At 39.0% G+C, this 20,363-nt stretch overlaps 2 protein-coding genes across 2 annotated transcripts; one reads left to right on the forward strand and one right to left on the reverse strand.

The window, feature by feature from the left end:
• Window positions 1–118: 118 nt before the first annotated feature.
• zgc:113425 (uncharacterized protein LOC541425 homolog) lies at window positions 119–14,748 on the forward strand. Its single transcript, XM_062045333.1, has 7 exons — window positions 119–486; window positions 6,299–6,358; window positions 8,508–8,639; window positions 8,712–8,858; window positions 8,993–9,050; window positions 9,124–9,262; window positions 13,029–14,748. Exons 1-6 carry the CDS (start codon window positions 322–324, stop codon window positions 9,237–9,239), a joined length of 678 nt encoding a protein of 225 aa, XP_061901317.1. The 5' UTR covers window positions 119–321; the 3' UTR covers window positions 9,240–9,262; window positions 13,029–14,748.
• rab33ba (RAB33B, member RAS oncogene family a) lies at window positions 11,955–20,103 on the reverse strand. The gene is made up of 2 exons (XM_062045332.1): window positions 19,646–20,103; window positions 11,955–15,326 (listed from the first exon to the last, which is right to left on the reverse strand). Exons 1-2 carry the CDS (start codon window positions 19,853–19,855, stop codon window positions 14,832–14,834), a joined length of 705 nt encoding a protein of 234 aa, XP_061901316.1. The 5' UTR covers window positions 19,856–20,103; the 3' UTR covers window positions 11,955–14,831.
• Window positions 20,104–20,363: the final 260 nt, after the last annotated feature.

Below are 20,363 nucleotides of genomic sequence, written 5' to 3' on the forward strand. Positions count from 1 at the left end.
TTTCCATTCACCCAATATTGCAAATTAAATGGTTTTGTTTTAGCCAAATGGGAGTGCGGCGTGAAATCCTGACAGTCTAAAACCAGGGCCCATGTCTCATTGTCACGTGACTGGAAGGCAGGTGAATGATTAAACTTCCAACAGACTGAAACGACTTTTATTTTACTTTACACTTTCCTAACTGCTCATCAAATTCCTTGTTGGCGTTAAAAGTAGACATACCATATGTTTAACTTTAGAGGCACGTATCGTATTTAGTATGTTTTTATAGCATAACGTACCGGTAATCGTTTTTTGGAGCGAGCGAATATCGTGTTGAAGATGGACCGATACAAATACTTCATGTTCAACCAGAAGAATGTGCTCATCCTCGGCGTGCTCCAAGTGGCTTGTGCCGCTCTCTGCCTCATCTGCGGCTTCATGGACGCCGTCTTCCGCAAAGATACACCGCTGAGCACTACCAGGACGCCGGTGTGGGGCGCAATGGTGAGTACCGGAACCTGTTCATTGTGTTGTTTATAGTAATAACATCATAAGGTTACAAACTGAACAATAATCGTGATCTATCCTGAACTATTTTAGCTGGTATTGATCACTTTCAACTAGCAAACACAGATGTCAAAAAGTCTGAAAATAATGTGTCAACAAGGTATCATTTCTTCTTTCTATTATGACAGAAAAAAAATCACATGTTCAACATGCAGTTGCATAGCTTTTATTATTACATAATACAACAAATTACGGAGCCCCTAAAGCAGGGGTGTCAAACTCAAATACAGAGTGGGCCAAAATGTAAAACTGAACAAAGCCGCAAATTAACCTTTAACGTACTCTAGGAGCTATCGTCACGTCCGCTTTCCATCCATTCTAACATCGTTCAGACCCAGTCACAAGATATGTGCGGCATTTTGCGAATGCGAGCATACTTCATCAACAGCGATACAGGTTACACTGAGGGTGCCAGTATAAAAAAACTTTAACACTATTAGAAATATACACCACACTGTGATTCCACACCAAACAAGAATGACAAACACATTTCTGGAGAACATGCGCACGGTAACACAATATAAACACAACAGAACAAATACCCAGAATCCTTTGCTGCACTAACTTTTCCAGGACGCTACAAAATACACCCCCGCTACCACCAAACCCCCCCCACACACACACACACCTTGTAGCGTCCCAGAAGAGTTAGTGCTGCAAAGGATTCTGGGTATTTGTTCTGTTGTGTTTATGTTGTGTTACGGTGCGGATGTTCTCCCAAAATGTGTTTGTCATTCTTGTTTGGTGTGGATTCCAGTGTTTCCCATAAAATGCCAAGATACCTGTGGCGGTGGGGGCATAGCTATGGGCGTGGTCACCATGACATCATCGAGTAATTTGCATAATTTTCTACAATATGATTTTCTCTAAAAAGGCTAAAAAAATGTATACTTACTAATTAATAATAACAGTTTTGTTTTACACGTCCATCCATCCATCCATCCATCCATTTTACAATATAATTACAACACTTTATGTACATATTTATATACAGATTTGAACAATAACTTATTCACTGAAATATATTTATTAATTGTGGTTCTTACAAAAAATATATCTTATAAAAATATAAAAGCTAAAATGTCTCTTAAAGCTCTGCCCCTTTAATTAGTGCATACTAAATAATTTAACTTTAGCCTACTACTACAACCATAATATTTACCAGCAACATAAAGTGAAACAGAGGCAGAGGTGTCCTGCCACAGTCAGTAACAAATAAACAGAAAACAGTAGTGGTGGTAGATAGACACAAAGCTTCATCAAACATCTGATCCACTGAACAAAGAGCTCCAAAAATCTTGATCCTACACTTCTCTTTTGTAAAGTAAATCTGAACAGCCGATATGGGCATCTACATCAACTATATGATTTGCCTGAGAAGCTGGACAGGACAAAAAAAAAAAAAAATATATATATATATATATATATATATATATATATATATATATATATATATATATATATATATTTTTTTTTTGTGGCGGCCTTAATTCTTTCGTGGCGGGCCGCCACAAATAAATGAATGTGTGGGAAACACTGGATTCACAGTGTGGCGCATATTTCTAACAGTGTTAAAGTTTTTTATACTGGCACCCTCAGTGTGACCTGTATCGCTGTTGATCAAGTATGCGTTGCATTCACTTGTGTGTGCGTACAGAAGCCGCACATGTACTGTGACTGGGCCAGCACTTGTTGGACTGGCTGATTGGCAGACCTGACGATTTTCGGGAGGGGCGCTGAAGTATGGAAGACTCCCGGGAGGGTTGGCAAGTATTTGAATTAGCGGTGAATGCGGTGTTACCGCGGCACCACAGCAATATATAATTGGCGGGCCAGCTTTAGTGTTAATTTGATATCGCCTCAAGGGCCAAGTGAAATTACATGGCGGGCCAGAGTTTGACACCCATGCCCTAAAGCAGGGGTCGGCAACCCGCGGCTCCGGAGCCGCATGCGGCTCCTTGACCACTCTGATGCGGTTCAGCTACATACATGCCGACCCCCCCAATTTTCCCAGGAGACTTATGGATGTCAGTGTCTCTCATAGACTACTCCCAGGAAAATATAATCCTATTTACACTCTAATTACTATATAAAGGGCATGCCCTAATTGCACTGCAGTAATTGTCCTCTATAGCATTTACATACAGCATGCCAGTCCAGCCACATGTTGCATGTTGTTATTACTTGCTCACACAGGAGACAGCAAAGCATACTTACTCATCAGCCACACAGCTTACACTGACGGTAGCCGTATCAAACAACTTTAACATTGTTACGTTACAAATATGCGCCACACTGTGAACCCACACCAAAAAAGAATGAAAAACACATTTCTGCAGAACATCCCACTGTAACACAACATAAACACAACACAACCATTACCCAGAATCCCATGCAGCCCTAACTCTTCCGGTCTACATTATACACCCCCGCTACCACCAAATCCCCCCACACATCAACCCCCCCCCTCTCCGTGCGTTGGTTGAGCGGAAGAGTTAGGGCTGCATGGGATTCTGGGTATTGGTACCGTCAGTGTAAGATGTGTGGCTGTTGAGTTAGTAGCCTTGCTGTCTTTAACGCTATCAAGCCAAAGCTGCATTCCACTTGTGGCCGAGCAGATACACTGATTGGGCAGACTCTAGAGGGCGCCAAATGCAGTGTCATCACGCTCTGATATTCGGGAGTCTCCCGGGAAAAATGAGAGGGTTGGCAAGTATGACGCAAGCGACATTAATTCAAAACTCGCGGGCTGCACTAACATCAAATTTCCACATCAACGTGCCGGTGCGTGTGTCTGAGACCTCTAGTTAACATAGCACAAAGCGTTTAAGCTTTGTATGCGGTGTTTTTCATTTTAAATTTTAAAAACATATTTTGTGGCTCCCATTACTTTCTTTAATGTGTGAAACTTGCCAAAATGGCTCTTTGAGTGGTAAAGGTTGCCGACCCCTGCCCTAAAGGGATATGGATGTTTTGCGAGATCTCGCAATACTTTTTGCGAAATCTCGCAATACTTCTTGCGAGATCTCGCAATACTTTTTGAGAGATCTCGCAATACTTCTTGCGAGATCTCTCAATACTTTTTGAGAGATCTCGCAAAAGGTTTTTTTCCTATGTCAGTGAACTGGAAGTAAAACAGACAGCGATAGTGAACCGTAAGTGAAACAGACACAGCGATGGAGGAGTGGGAGCATGCGGGCTTGCGTACCCATCATCTGTGCTCTGTTGTGGGACCATAATACGATTTGATGTCTTTAGATGTTAGGCCAATACTAAAATAGAAATCAATCAACTTCTTCCACGGATGATAGGTAGGCTCCTCCATCGCTTTGTCTGTTTCCCTTCCAGTTCACCATCGCTGTGTCTGTTTTACTTCCGGTTCACTGACATAGGAAAAAAACCTTTTGCGAGATCTCTCAAAAAGTATTGCGAGATCTCTCAAAAAGTATTGCGAGATCTCGCAAGAAGTATTGCGAGATCTCTCAAAAAGTATTGCAAGATCTCGCAAAAAGTATTGCGAAAATTCGCAAAAAGTATTGCGAGATCTCGCAAAAAGTATAGAGAGATCTCACAAAACATTTTTTTCTTCCCTCCATGTCCCTTTAGGGGCTCCGTAACAAATACATGATCATAAATTCCAAACATTATTTAAATGTTATATATATATATATATATATATATATATATATATATATATATATATATATATATATATATATATATATATATATATATATATATATATATACACACACACAGTTGTATACTTGTAAAGAACATAATCTCATGGCTGTCTTGAGTTTCCAATAATTTCTACAACTCTTATTTTTTTGAGTGATTGGAGCACATACTTGTTGGTCACAAAAAACATTTATGAAGTTTGGTTCTTTTATGAATGTTTTATGGGTCTGCTGAAAATGTGACCAAATCTGCAGGGTCAAAAGTATACATACAGCAATGTTAATATTTGGTCACATGTCCCTTGGCAAGTTTCACTGCAATAAGGCACTTTTGGTAGCCATCCACAAGCTTCTGGTTGAATTTTTGACCACTCTTCTTGACAAAATTGGTGCAGTTCAGCTACATTTGTTGGTTTTCTGACATGGACTTGTTTCTTCAGCATTGTCCACACGTTTAAGTCAGGACTTTGGGAAGGCCATTCTAAAACCTTAATTCTAGCCTGATTTAGCCATTCCTTTACCACTTTTGACGTGTGTTTGGGGTCATTGTCCTGTTGGAACACCCAACTGCGCCCAAGACCCAACCTCCGGGCTGATGATTTTAGGTTGTCCTGAAGAATTTGGAGGTAATCCTCTTTTTTTTAATTGTCCCATTTACTCTCTGTAAAGCACCAGTTCCATTGGCAGCAAAACAGGCCCAGAGCAAACATACTACCACCACTATGATTGATGGTGTTCCTGGGAATAAAAGCCTCACCTTTTCTCCTCCAAACATTTTGCTGGGTATTGTGGCCAAACAGCTCAATTTTTGTTTCATCTGATATCACATGGACAAAGATAAGACCTTCTGGAGGAAAGTTCTGTGGTCAGACTAAACAAATGTATACCCATACATGTAATATATGTATACATAGCAACTGGACAGGACAGATTAAAAAAAGAAAATGTAAAAATAATTATTTTTCTTTTTTAATTTGGGACGTCCCAGGGGGCCAGATTGTGTATGCTGGCAGGATCTGGCCGCCGTACGTAGTTTGGAGACCCTTGATCTAGATAATAGGGTCAGGCCGAAACACTGGAAAGTTTGGTTGTACTTCGTGTCTAAAAGATGCAGACTCAGCACCTGCCATAAGTGCTTGAAGTGATATTGTGCAAGTAGCATCCTGTAAGTGTTATTTGCTCAGTTAATACATGACTTGCATGGAAGAAACTAGCAAACACCTTTTGTACCGCAAGAATAACATCAACAAAATTGTGTATTTATCAATTTGTGCTCCAGTTGTGCATAATGTGTTACAGTACAGTACTGTAAAATGTGTCCGTCAATATTACATTATTACATCATTGTATTCCCAGAATCAATCCCAACTGGACTGTTTGGATTGTCTTATAGTAGAAAACGTTTTGCCTTTTATCCAAGCAGGCTTCATCAATTAATAGTCACAGACTTGGATATGACAGCTGACTGTTCACGATCCAAAGTATTTATCCTCTACAGCAGTGGTCCCCAACCTTTTTGTAACTGCGGACCGGTCAACGCTTGAAAATGTATCCCACGGACCGGGGTATTTTTGTTTTTGTTTTTATTTGTTATAAATAAATGCAATCATGTGTGCTTACGGACTGCAGACTGTATTGATCTATATTGATATATAATGTAGGAACCAGAAATATTAATAACAAAGAAACAACCCTTTTGTGCGAATGAGTGTGAATGAGTGTAAATGGGGGAGGGAGGTTTTTTGGGTTGGTGCACTAATTGTAAGTGTATCTTGTGTTTTTTATGTTGATTTAATTGGAAAAAAAATTAAAAAATACTTTTTTTAAATTTGTATTTCTTGTGCGGCCCGGTACCAATCGATCCACGGACCGGTCCCGGGCCGCATCCCGGTGGTTGGGGACCACTGCTCTACAGGAGGTGGCATGTCCAGAAAAGATAGGTTTCACTCTATTGTGATGCAAAATAACAGCCGTTAAAATTCATTAAGCGAACAACATTTTGGGGTCATTAAATTACTTTGTGTAGTCTTAGCCTGTTTGCCATCTTACTGGTTGTGAACTTTTTTCAGATCATGGCTTGTCCTGCTGTTCTGGCTTTATTTGCTTCTCAAAGAAAAAACTCGATACTGGTAAGTGTCCTGTTCAGTAGGTACAACCAAGTCATCTGTAACTGGCAGCTCAAAAGTTATCATTGCAAAGCATTAGGGATGTAAGGATTATCTGTATTAATGATCACGGACTGGTGATACGGCCAGGTCCGCCTTAACCTAAGGGGGGCCCCGGGGCTGAGGATGTTTTACTATACAGGACTGTCTCAGAAAATTAGAATGTTGTGACAAAGTCCTTTATTTTCTGTAATGCAACTAAAAACATGAAAATGTCATACATTCTGGATTCATTACACATCAACTGAAATATTGCAAGCCTTTTATTATAATATTGCTGATTATTGCATACAGTTTAAGACAACTCAAAAATCCCATCTCAAAAAATTAGTATATTTCCTCAGACCAAGTAAAAAAATAAAGATTTATAACACTAAAACAATATCAAACATTTTGAAAATGTCTATTAATGCACTCAGTACTTGGTTGGGAATCATTTTGCACGGATTACTGCATCAATGCGGCGTGGCATGGAGGCAATCAGCCTGTGGCATCGCTGAGGTGTTATGGATGCCCAGGATGCTTCAATAGCGGCCTTTAGCTCATTTGCATTATTGGGTCTGCTGTGAAATCATCATCTCCATAGAGGTTTTTTTTAGATGGGATTTTTGAGTTTTCTTAAGTTGTATGCCATAATGAGCAATATTAAAATAATAAAAGGCTTGCAATATTTCAGTTGATGTGTAATGAATCCAGAATGTATGACATTTTCATGTTTTTAGTTGCATTACAGAAAATAAAGGACTTTATCACAATATTCTAATTTTCTGAGACAGTCCTGCATACAAGACACATTAATATCATTCCTTCATTACAAATGTTATACCCTAATCTAAACTTGTATAAACATTATTGATGTGAATCAACTGACTACTCACAATTTAATTTCTATCAGATTCTTGAAATGATTTGATTCCGAATCGATTCTTCATTCAACACAATTCTCAATTCAAACTCATTCTCACAATATATAACCGTATTTTCCGGACTGTAAACCGCTACTTTTTATCCAAGCTTTGAACCCTGCAGCTTATACAAAGGTGCAACTAATCTATGGATTTTTCTTTGCTAACGGCTAAATTATGGAATGGATTAAGCAGAAAAATCAAACAATGTACAAAAATGATCCACTTTAAGAAACTGTTCAAACTCAGAGTGTTTACAAAGTACAAGGAAGAAGTATTCTGATAAACATCCAAACTTTATCAAAAAAGGAGAAAGTCTTATCCTTAGACTTAGACAAACTTTATTGATCCACAAGGGAAATTGTTCCACACAGTAGCTCCGTTTCAAAGGATGGAAAGGCTAAGGATGGAAAGGATAATGCAGGTATAAAGTAGGCTAAAAATCCATCTCATTAAGGATGATTAAAAACATCAATGACTTGACTTGATCAGCCGTTTTACCGCCGTGTTACAGGCACCGTTTGCAAACAATTTAGCTACGTAAATAAACATTTACAAAATCTTTCTATGTAAATATCTCATTTCACACCGTACTGGTATGTATGTGGGGCTAATCCACTTAAAGTTCTATATAATGCGGTCGTTGGGGTCTATAATAATACCTGGGATTTATATAGCGCTTTTCTAAGTACCCAAAGTCGCTTTACATGTAGAACCCATCATTCATTCACACCTGGTGGTGGTAAGCTACTTATAAAATAAAATTAAAAAATCCATATCGTGTTATTAACGATCAGTACCAACCAATCAGATAGACTTGACAGCTCTGCCTGGTAGGCCACGCCTAAAATAATGAAGAATACTGCAGATGACAGTCGAAATATGTCAGTTAAAAATTCCATCTAATATTCTGAAAATATTGTTTGACTACAAGAATATTTGAAAAGTATGTTCATATAGCCATGGGAGTGTACTTTTTGAATACATAGAAAAAAACCCACATTTTAATGTGAATACCATAGTAGTAGGATCAACAATGTTAATAGCAGTTTATAACACATTGGTAACCCATAAAATATGATATGATCTCTAGGAGCAATTGTGAAATGCAGTCATGTAAATTATCAGTGCACATTGGACTAGGATTGTTTTTTAGTCATCTCAATATTGCATATTCACTATCATTTCCCTGACTGTGTTTGCTGCAGGTGAGCGTGATGGTGGCGGCAGCGGTGCTGTCTTGCGTGGCTACTGTGTTTGTTTTGGGCTACGCTTGTCTAACACTGACCTACGGAGAGGAAGATAAAGAGGTCTTCCACCACCACGACAGTCCTGAAGTGGTAAAAACAAAAATAATCTTGTTGTTGTTTTAAGTTAAGCAAACGACAAACAGGCGTATTGTCTCGGCACAGACGTTCGTGCTGCATAGGATGGTGAAGGGCGCCAACGCCACCATACTGCTGAGCTGCTTCGTCAGCCTGCTCATTTCTTCTCTCATCGCCTATGTGGGTTGCTGTAGTCTCCCCCGCTGTGGATGCTACGACGCTAGGACCGGACTTGTAGGAACAAATACCGTCTCTATTGTAGTCACTGTCATGTACCGTAACAATAACAATACTCTCAGTCTTATTTCAATTTTTTTTAGTCTTGATGTAGGCTTCGTTCATGTGCTCACTTCTGGTGTGCGTTACAGGAGACGCTGGTTCCACAGTGTGACCCAGGCGACGCTGAGATGGTGTGTACCTGGCAAGGTAAGGTCACCTCCATTGTTTTGAAGCCAGGATGTCAACCATTAATTAGTCTGTCATGCTGTTCTTCTTACAGCTGGTAGTGACGACAGGCTCTTCAACTCCCCTTTTCAGTCTCCTCCAGACGGTGGGAAAACACATGAGGATTTGGGAGCATCCTCTAACCTGCCGCCGTACAGCAGACTGTCCTGACACTGATCTTGTGACTTGATGACGTGAGATTGTTTTTAACAAGTAAATATGTAACCACCAAGCTGATAGGAATGTTGACTTTTTATTCTGGGGTTCTACCTAAAGCAGGGGTGTCAAACTCATTTTAGATCAGGGGCCACATGGAGAAAAATCTACTCCCAAGTAGGCCGGACTGGTAAAATCACGACACGATAACTTAAAAATAAAGACAACTTCAGATTGTTTTCTTTGTTAAAAAATAGAACAAGCACATTCTGAAAATGTACAAATCATAATCTTGTTTTATTTAAACTAACATGTTGCGGTTAATAGTATTGTACCTTTATTTGTCGTTATTTATACTTTCTGAATAAATGATGTGATAATGTTCATCAGTCAACTCATTGGTGTTAGATTAAAAATTATCAAGATAAAAAAATACAATAAAAATCTAATTACAGTATGTTATTTATGTAGTTTGCTCATTTTCTTCGACTGATGTACTAACATGTTTTTTGTGTTTTTTTATACATATGTAGCATAATCTACATAGTTACAATTAATTGCTATTGCGACATCTAGTGGACACATTTAGAACAGCAGTTTCTTTCATTCAAAAATGTCAGCTCATTTTTATACTTAGCAAACTCATCCCGCGGGCCAGATAAAACCTGTACGCGGCCCTGAAAAAGCTTGCGGGCCTTACGTTTGACACCCCTGACCTAAAGGCATGTATGTCAATCAATCAATCAATGTTTATTTATATATCCCTAAATCACAAGTGTCTCAAAGGGCTGTACAAGCCACAACGACATCCTCGGTACAGAGCCCACATACGGGCAAGGAAAACTCACCCCAGTGGGACGTCAATGTGAATGACTATGAGAAACCTTGGAGAGGACCGCATATGTGGGTAACCCCCCCCCCCCCCCCCTCTAGGATGTATGGATTGTTTATTTTATGGTATCTTGGAATACCTCAAGTTTTTCGGGATACAAGCTTTTGGCTATTTGGTATGCTTTAGGTTGCAAGCAAAAATTGGGTTTAGGAGCCTCCCCACCATTTGTTGTAGCAAATGACACGGTAAACCCTGTAAAATCCGACCAAAACATACAGTCTTGCTCACAGTTTCTAGCTAGAAATAGACATAACTTTGTTTTTCTAATCATGGAAAGAAAGAGAGTGGGTGTGAAGGACAGTGCTGAGAAAAATAAGTGGGTGATATTCATTGAATTAATGAAATAAATCATCAAAAACATGAGGAGCTAACTAACTTGGTGAAGCAGTTGGAGCAAAGCACTGCAAGTCTGCACCATATTGATAGAGAATGAGTCTAGTGCTAGCCAGAGTGTCCAAACAGCGGACATTTATCCATGAAAATATGGAGAAGCTACTGATTGTGTATTTGATGGAGAGAAGGGGTTATCAAAAACTGTAAGGTATGATTATCAAAATTATATCAAAGGCTTGATATATAATGACACATCACATATTAGTTTCCCATTTAAAGTTGAATTGACAAGAATGAGCTTTTGCACCATACTCTAATTTTTTGAGTTTCACCTGTGATGTAGCGTTTATCAATTGATTCCGTTGATTTTTTGACAGTTAATGTCATACTGTCAGCCGTGACTCTCTGACAAACACACAGTTGTCTATGTCCCCTCTGACACCTCACGGCTTCACAGAATCAAAATAACATCAGATTTGCTTTAATAATACGCGCAATAAAGTTTTATCTACAGATTATTATTCACACCCAGCTAGGAAGAAGAAGCTGTTGTAGCGTGCAAACACACAATACATCACCATGACAACACAATGTGCCTGCATTGATACGACCTTTTTAAATTTAAAAAGTGTTCTTTTTTTTTAATGGATTTCAATGACATTCACAAGTTAGTAAAACTTCATGTTCCTTCTTTTTTTCACAACCTAATAAAAAAGTGTCATGGTAATTAATTAGCAATGGGTACGTCTTCATTCCAGACCTGATTATTATTATTTTTTTTACGTTTAAAACCATTCCTTGTGGTGTATGAAACATGTTTAATATAAGCTTTGTGTTTTAATTTTGCTCCACAGTCCCTTTTTAACCTGATTTTTGAGTCTGTCTGCAAGCTGGCTGTTTGCAGATTGCGATTGAAACCACGACCCACTCTCTTAAAAAGTATCGAATTTATCTTTTAAAAATGTGCACTTTTTAAATATGTATTTTGAAGTTGACACCACCATTTTTCCCAGACACAGTCAAAAACAAACTTCAAAAACATTGTATAGATTCATTGGTTATATCATTAAGTACACCCGCACACGATCAAGCATAAAATTAGCTGAATTAAAAAAAACTGCTTTGGCAGAATTTACTGCCGCTGTTATGTGCATGCGGAGTTTATATGACAATAGTACTTTATCTTACCTTTTTGTGTTTCCTCATTGCCTGAAGCAGAGGGGAGGATCTCCACTCCCTCTGGTTGAAAGCTTGACTGTCCAAATAAGGACTTCCACCTCGCCTTGACATTATCTTGTAGCCACTGAAAAATCCTGCAAAAAGAGGCATCCAAAACTGCATGCAAGCTCACGTCTAAAGAAACTTAATGATTTGATACTTTGACATTGTTTAACGCGAGTATCAAACTTCATGACAACATGCTTAAGTCAAAAAAGAGGACTTTAATCATTTTTAAGCACTTTTGGCCACACAGATTCTTGCAACAGTAAAAACTATCAGAAATTAACCAAAGGGGAGTTTCAATGGCTGTTATCTTTTATTCCTGCATTCATTATTATTTTCTTTACTCATTCTTTGTATTTCTGTTAGTACTTAGAGAGGCTGTTTGCAACTTGCAACCAAAAAAATATATAACAGAACACCACCTGCTAGTTTGTTACCATTGGTAGTTTAACAGATACTTTCTAAATGTGTATGTTTGACAATTAGAGGGATTAAAAATTGTTCGTTGGTCTGACGAATCCCAGCAGGCACAAGACATTAAAACGTTGAGAACTTGTTGAATTAGGTCCTGACATTGAGCAACTCAAACATACTTTGAAACAACATGCTTTTTGACAATGTTTAATCAATGTTGGGTTCTGACATTGATTTGACCATTGAATTTTGGTCATTTTCCAACCAAAAACGTGAATCCAACGTTTGACATCAACTCAATTTACCTCAGGGCATTCGATCGATCGCAACTGGACTGTTTGGTTAGTCTTAGAAGACGTTTCGCCGCTCATCCGAGTAGGCTTCATCTCGTCGGACTGATGTGACCAATCTAAGTCTATGAGCACCAACTGATGAAGCCTACTCGGATGAGAGGCGATACGTCTTCTAAGAAATACCAAACAGTCCAGTTGCAATCGATTGAATGCCCTTAGATAACAATGACCTGGATGAATGAGAACTGAGAACATAGACAAGTCAATTTACAAATACAACTATTTTACAACGCTGTTTCAAATTCATTTTTAAAGGACCTGTATGTATAATCAACGTTGTATCAATGTCTTGTATCAGGCTTGTCACTCACCGCCGTCTCGTACACACACACAGCGCGCACATACACAAAACCAGTCCAAGAGCAGCAACAAATAATTTGCAGTCATGTTGTTGTTGCGATAGAATATACATTCAATGATACTGAATACTACGGAAGGCAATATGATTGAACTATTATTGTACCTTTTCATACAGTATACATTTTTATAAACATGTGACTATTGAACATATTGAATTTGTAGTTGTCAATGTAGTCTTTTTGTTTATTGTTCATACATGATTATTTACCCATCTATCCATTTTTACAGTGTCCCTTTCGGGGGGAGCCTATCCCAGGTGCATTCGGGAGGAAGGCGGGGTACACCCTGGACAAGTCATTACCTCATCACAGGGCCAACACAGATGGACAACATTCACACACTAGGATCAATTTAGTGTTGCCAATACGAATACAAATCTTTACATATTTTGTGGAACAATTATACATTGTTTCTTAATATCTAATTCTAAACATACAGTATCTGTGCTGCATTTTTGTTGGTTGTGTTTTTTATGCACACACTTTAGGTTCCAAATCTACTTCTGGTCACTAAGAGCAAAACCCTCGTTTACCGTAATAAATTAAAATCTGCAAAGTAGGAATTAATTATAAATGGAATATCTTTGTAGCTAAAGCATTAAAAAAATCTGTTTACGGCTTTCTAAATATGTTTTGCATCATTAAAACCATCTATACATGAGGTAATGTAACGCACACATAGTCACGAGCTATACAACTTTGAAACAAAATGTGGAGAAGGACCACTGTATTACAATACTCACTATAGGCTGCAGTCAGCCCTACAGCTCCTAGTGCAAGTAGTTCTCAAACTATTTTCACCAAGTACCACCTCAGAAAAAACTTTGCTCTCCAAATACCACCATAATGACCAACATTAAAATACAGTAGCGTAAGTATGCATTAAAAACAAGGCAGAGGCTTTATTTAATAAGTATACTTATTACTTTAGGCCACTGTAACATTACACAGTTTGAACAGTAACACTGTGTTTAAAGTACAGTGTTTTATTTTCCTATATTCAATCAAGTGATTCTTTGGCGTACCACTCGATGGAGCCCGCGTACCACTAGTGGCAAATATACCACAGTTTGAGAATCCCTGCCCTAATGTGTTATACTAGTAATAGTAAAGACTGAAATGGGGCCACACAAAAAATTATGTTTAAAATCACACAAAGCCTTGGGCTCTAGTGTGTGTGTGTGTGTTACGTGGAACATAGTTAAGGTGCTTAAAGCCGGAAGAAGGGAAAATATAATGCTTACCTCACTTTGGAAAATGAGCGCCTTTTAGGCAGCCATGTAAAGGTTGCAAACAGCCCTTTCAGGCTACTCAGTGTATTTGCACCTCATTATTTAACAGTTTTTATTTTATTATTTTAAATTACTTGGGATTCTTGCATTTATTCCTCAATGTTAATTACAAATCATGTACATACAATATATATACCGTACAGCAATGCAGAGCAACAAAACTGAAAAAAATAAAGCTTTTGTTCTTATAATAAATAACCACATGCCAATAAAAAATATTGTTGCATCAATCTGTATGATGCAGGAATAACTAGTGTAAACAAACTGAAGCTCCCTTCAATCAAGATAAAAAAAATCTTAAAACTGAAGACAAAATAGCATGCAAACTGATAACTTCTGGCACCTAATTGGAAGGCTTTGTCTTGACTACAATGACGAGAAAACTATCTTTGGACTAACAATCTAAAAAGGAAATTAAATGTGTATGTTTTGTTAATTACTGTGGTGGAATCCAACCTCTGTGGGCACTTTTTTAGTAAGAAGCAGAAGATGGTTGGCTGACGTGTACTGTGTCTTACAGTCCGGTCAGAAAGGAGGAAGAAGTGAATGTTTTAAAGCTTGTCAGAGGCCAAAGAGCCCAAGTCACAGTTTGAATTGATTTATGACCATGTTGTCACACTCTTCTCACTTCAACATAAACAAGTTCTCCCCAAACAACAACACAATGTCCGGCATGTTTTATGGCTTTAAAGAAGAAGTCTACGTCCTCAAGATTGTCTTGTTGAGTCGTGTCCATCAAATCAGCAGCTGCTGCAGGTCCATCCTTGCGACACATCAGATCCATCCTCGCTTCTGCAGCTCAGTTTGATGCTGCTTCCTGATCCCACAGGAGGCTGGCTCAACACCAGAGGCTTCTGGGACTTCAGCTTGTGAGCCACCGTCATGAAAATGGCCTCCACGTGGTCACTGTTTCCCGTGCTCAAGCCCCCCTGGCTGTTGGGGTTCTTAGCCGAGGTCTCGAACAACGGCATGGAGTGAGAGTCCGCAAACTGTTGGGCCACGTCTGTTCCCACTTGCACGCCGTCTCGGAGATCACACTTGTTCCCCACCAGGATCCTGGGCACCTCCGTTCCCAAAGCATGCTGCTTGCACTCCTCAATCCACGCTGGGAGGCTGCGGAAACTAGCAGCATTGGTGATGTCGTATACGAAGACTACTGCGTGCACGTTGCGGTAGTAGTGCTGCACCATGGACTTCCTGAAACGCTCCTGGCCCGCTGTGTCCCACAGCTGGATCTGTAGAAAAAAAATGTTTTTATTACACACATGTATTACATAGACTCACGCCAAAGTAGTGTTATACGGTATACCAGTATTAGTATAGTACTGCGATACTAATGAATCATATTCGGTACTATACTGCCTCTAAAAAGTACCGGTCCGCCACAACCCACCCGGAGGTGTGGGGGGAATAGCTAAATAGGAATAGCTAAACATGCTTCACTACACGCCGTAGCTCACCAGTGTCAAAATGTAAACAAACGCCATTGGCGGATCTACACCTGACATCCACTGTAAAAATACCAAGTACAGTAGCGTATCTAGTCGATACTACTATGATTACGTCGATATTTTTTGGCATCACAACATCTTCTTTTGTTTTTTCAAATGTATATTATGTTTATAAACTCAGGAAATATGTCCCTGGACACATGAGGACTTTGAATATGACCAATGTATGATCCTGTAACGACTGTACCCAAATTTGTGGTATCACCCAAAACGAATGTAAAGTATCAACTTCAAACAACAGAAGAATAAGTGATTATTACATTTTAACAGAAGTGTAGATAGAACATGTTAAAAGAGAAAGTAAGCAGATATTAACAGTAAAATGAACAAGTAGATTAATAATTCATTTTCTACCACTTGTCCTTTATCATTTTGACAAAATAATAGCACGATAAATGACGTCAGCAGCTAAATTAAGAGCCTTTGTTTGCTTACTTACTAATAAAAGACAAGTTGTCTTGTATGTTCACTATTTTATTTAAGGATAAACTTGCAATAAGAAACATATGTTTAATGTACCGTAAGATTTTTTCTTCATATAAAGCCAATAATGACATTTTTTGTGGTCCCCTTTATTAAAGTACCGAAAAGTATCGAAATAATTTTGGTACCGGTACCAAAATATTGGTATCCAGACAACACTACGCCAAAGATGAGAAGAAAATACCAAAAATGGTCGTGTCGGCCAATCTATATTTTTCAGTTGTCTTCTATTCTTACAATGTGCTTTTTTGGAGGCTAATTTTTAGGTATTGCCCACCAGAAATAATAATATATTTTATTTGCAATGCACTTAATTTAACTAAATATTAAAGTGTAAAAGTACAAACTAATATTTAAAACATTAAAAGTTTAGCCATTAACAAAATAAATACTAAGACTAAAACACTATCAGTGAAGCATAAGAAATAGAAAACATGCAAAATACTGTGTTTTTAACAGAGTGTCTAATAATTTTAGTTATTGAAAAAGTCTAAAGATTTCAGTGTGTTTATAAATACTTTTTGAGCACATTCAACAATATTGCGATTATAATAACAGAGCTAAGGTAATGTTGCAATTTTCAATGCTAACAAAGTGACTTAGAAATGTTCTGATAAAAAATAACACTTTCTTGTTACATACAATATTTATTAACAGACACAAAAGTAGTGAATATTGGTACCGTTTAATACAGGTGTCGTTTCCCAGGCACCGGGAAATGGTACCGTATCGGTTCAAATGAGGAAGGTACCCTGAGGAAGTAACTGGTTACTAGACTTTCTCACCAACAGACCACAGACAGTAAGAGTTGGCAAAAACTCTTCACAGACCATCATCATCCCTCAAGGATGTGTGTTGAGTCCTCTGCTGTTTATACTGATGACTCACGACTGTTGCGCCAGATACAACTCAAACCACATCATCAAGTTTGCTGATGACACAACAGTGGTGGGCCTCATCAGCAACGACCACAACTCAGCCCACAGAGATGAGGTACACCAACTCATCAACTGGTGTGACACCAAAAATGTACATCTCAATGTCAATAGAACTAAGGAAATAACTGTGGAGTTCGGGAGAAATCACAACCCACACACACCCCTCACCATCAATGGCAGTGCTGTGGAATCAGTGAAAAGCACCAAGTTTCTGGGGGTGCACATCACTGTTGACATGTCATGGTCTACCAACACCACCTCCCTTGTCAAGAAAGCTCGGCAACGCCTCCAATTCCTACGCCCCCACTGGCACTCACCACCTTCTACACGGGTGCCATTGAGAGCATCCTCACCAGCAGTCTCTCAGTCTGGTATGGTAGCTGTTTTGTTGCGGACCGGAAAGCTCTGCAGAGGGTGGTGAGGTCAGCTGAGAAGATCACCAGATCAGCCCAACCATCCATCCAGGACATATACCCATCCCGCTGCCACAAATGAGCCACAAACATCATCAAACACCCCACCCACCCCACACACAAACTGTTCACGCTCCTACCATCTGGCAAGCGCTACAGCAGTATGCGTTGCAAGACTACCAATCTCAGGAATAGCTTTTTCCCACAAGCCATCAGACTGCTCAACTCATTTATGAAAACTGGATTACAAATCCCCCCCACAACCCTCACGCACAAAGACCTGTGGAACTGTGAGAAAGACAAACGCAATATCTGCAAAATACTCACTATAAAAGTGGGTGACATTGTTATCACCAGGAAAGATGAGGTCACCTACCTAGGTTCCATTCTAGAGGCTAATCTTTCCTGTGATAAAATGGCAAACAAGGTAATCAAAAAGGTCAACCAACGAACGAGATTTCTCTATAGAATCTATCTGGTCAACAAAAGCACCATAAAGATTCTAGCGGGAACTCTCGTTCAACCCTTTTTCGATTACGCATGCACCTCCTGGTACCCTAGCACCTCCAAAACCCTCAAATCTAAACTCCAAACATCCCAGAACAAGCTAGTCAGCTTACTTTTAGACCTACACCCCAGATCACACCTCACTCCTACCCACTTTTCCAAAATGGGCTGGCTCAGGGTGGAGGACAGAGTAAAACAACTTGCACTGAGCCTAGTCTATAAAATCCGCTACACCTCCCTGATACCGAAGTACATGTCAAACTACTTCCTTAACGTAAATGACCGCCATAACCACAACACCAGGGGGAGCTCCACTAACCACGTTAAACCCAGATTCCGATCTAACAAAGGTCTTAACTCATTCTCTTTTTATGCCACATCAATATGGAATGCGCTCCCAACAGGTGTAAAAGAAAGGGCATCTCTATCCTCCTTCAAAACCGCAATAAAAGTACACCTCCAGGCAACTTCAATCCTAAACTAACACCCTCCCCGGACTGTAAATAATCAAATGTAAATAATCAAATGTAGATACTTTTTCTTGTGTGTTCTGATCTCTCTCTCTATGTCCACTACTTGCTGTACATACCCTATCAAGTCAGACCTACACTGTTTCAATGTCCATTTCTCTGTTCTCAATTGTTGATGACTGAAGTGATGATAACAAACAAACCTAACCCCCCCGCCCTCCACATCCCACACCCCGGATTGTAAATAATGTAAATAATTAAATGTATATACTCTGATGATTATCTTATGTGATGACTGTATTATGATGATAGTATATACTTAAACAAGTTGAAAAACTTATTCAGGTGTTACCATTTAGTGGTCAATTGTACGGAATATGTACTTCACTGTGCAATCTACTGATAAAAGTTTCAATCAATCAATCAATCTTATGCACATAGGCCGATATCCCCTTGCACAATAATGTAATAAGTTTACGAAACTATTCATCTCCAAGCTGCTACTCTGCACTTTTGCCATATTGCACCTTGTATTGCACTACAGTGAATACCTCATCCTGACTATAGTCTTGAACAGTATGACAGGTTGGTAGCTGTAAGCTCACTGTCTTTCATTTGTTTATCTGTTAATTATCTGTCCTATGTTTAGTCTGATGTGTAGTTTATGCTTAATGTGTGTCAATTCTTGTTTTAACATCGCACATTGGAGTATGGGAGAAACGCAATTTCAGTCTGCTGTGTAATGTTCTGTTGCATGACAATAAAGTTGACTTGACTTGACATTGGGCAAAGTTGCGAGGCCGCACATCATTTTCTGGGATTGGTTGAACTCATGAACTGGCAAAATTGCAAAATCCTGGAGGGAATGAGTAAGGTATTGTAATATTGTGTAAAAAAATGAAGGAAGAGTTTATTGACTATGTGGTCGTACACGAAACATTTGATATGAAACGATGATATGGAACAACAATACATGACCCTGTATCGGTTTGGTACTGGCTCGATACCAAAATCTCTAGTATCGCCCAACTAACAACAACAAACATCCATCCATCTATTTCTACCGCCTGTCCCTATCATTGCTAAAAGAAGAACATTCATATGAATGAATCTTCCATGAACCTGCTGTGTAGTTCATAATATTGTTGATTTCCTGCAATTCCTTCAATACTTAAAATAATTGCAATTCAATGTTAATATTTGACATGTAATATCAATATTTAAGTATTTACCTTGATCTTCTCGCCGTCAATGTCCACCAGCCGCTCTCTGAAGTCCACCCCGATCGTGGCCTCGGTCTTCTCCGGGAACTTGCCGGCACAGAAGCGGTAGGTGAGGCAGGTCTTCCCGACCCCCGAGTCCCCGATCACGATGATCTTGAAGATACGAGTCCTTGGCGGAGGAAGGACAGAGAAGTCACCAGAAGAAATACTCTCCGCCATTACTCGCTGGCAGGCTGCAACAAACTCTCCTTTTACAGCTGCTGTTACAGCCGGCTGGCCAAACAATTCTAAATAAACATTACAACACAAGCACTATTTGTAAAAACATATATCTCCATACGTCATTAACTCTGCCTTTTGTTTGCGGTCATTAACGATGGATATATTTAAAACCTGATTGTGATTGTTTTTATTCCTGAACCACCCAGCCACGTACAGCGTTACTGAGGTCAAAATCTCGCGAGATGAAATGTTGCGTTCAGGGAAAACGGAAACTAACTCAGTAAAACTGACCCCTTTCAGCAGTGAATATCCCAAATAGAACAATTCCACTGTAAATGTTTTACATATACATTTTTACTGAACAAAAAAAATGAAAACATACTGGTCATCGCCAAGCTGTTTATATATCTATAATCGCAATCACTGCATTCCGACTTTTAAATAATTAGGATAAGGTGATATAGCTATTCGGTAGCTATTTTCACTCTACATCCCCGATATGTAT

This window comes from Entelurus aequoreus, linkage group LG04 (genome assembly GCF_033978785.1).
Source record: "Entelurus aequoreus isolate RoL-2023_Sb linkage group LG04, RoL_Eaeq_v1.1, whole genome shotgun sequence".
Lineage (NCBI taxonomy): Eukaryota > Metazoa > Chordata > Actinopteri > Syngnathiformes > Syngnathidae > Entelurus > Entelurus aequoreus.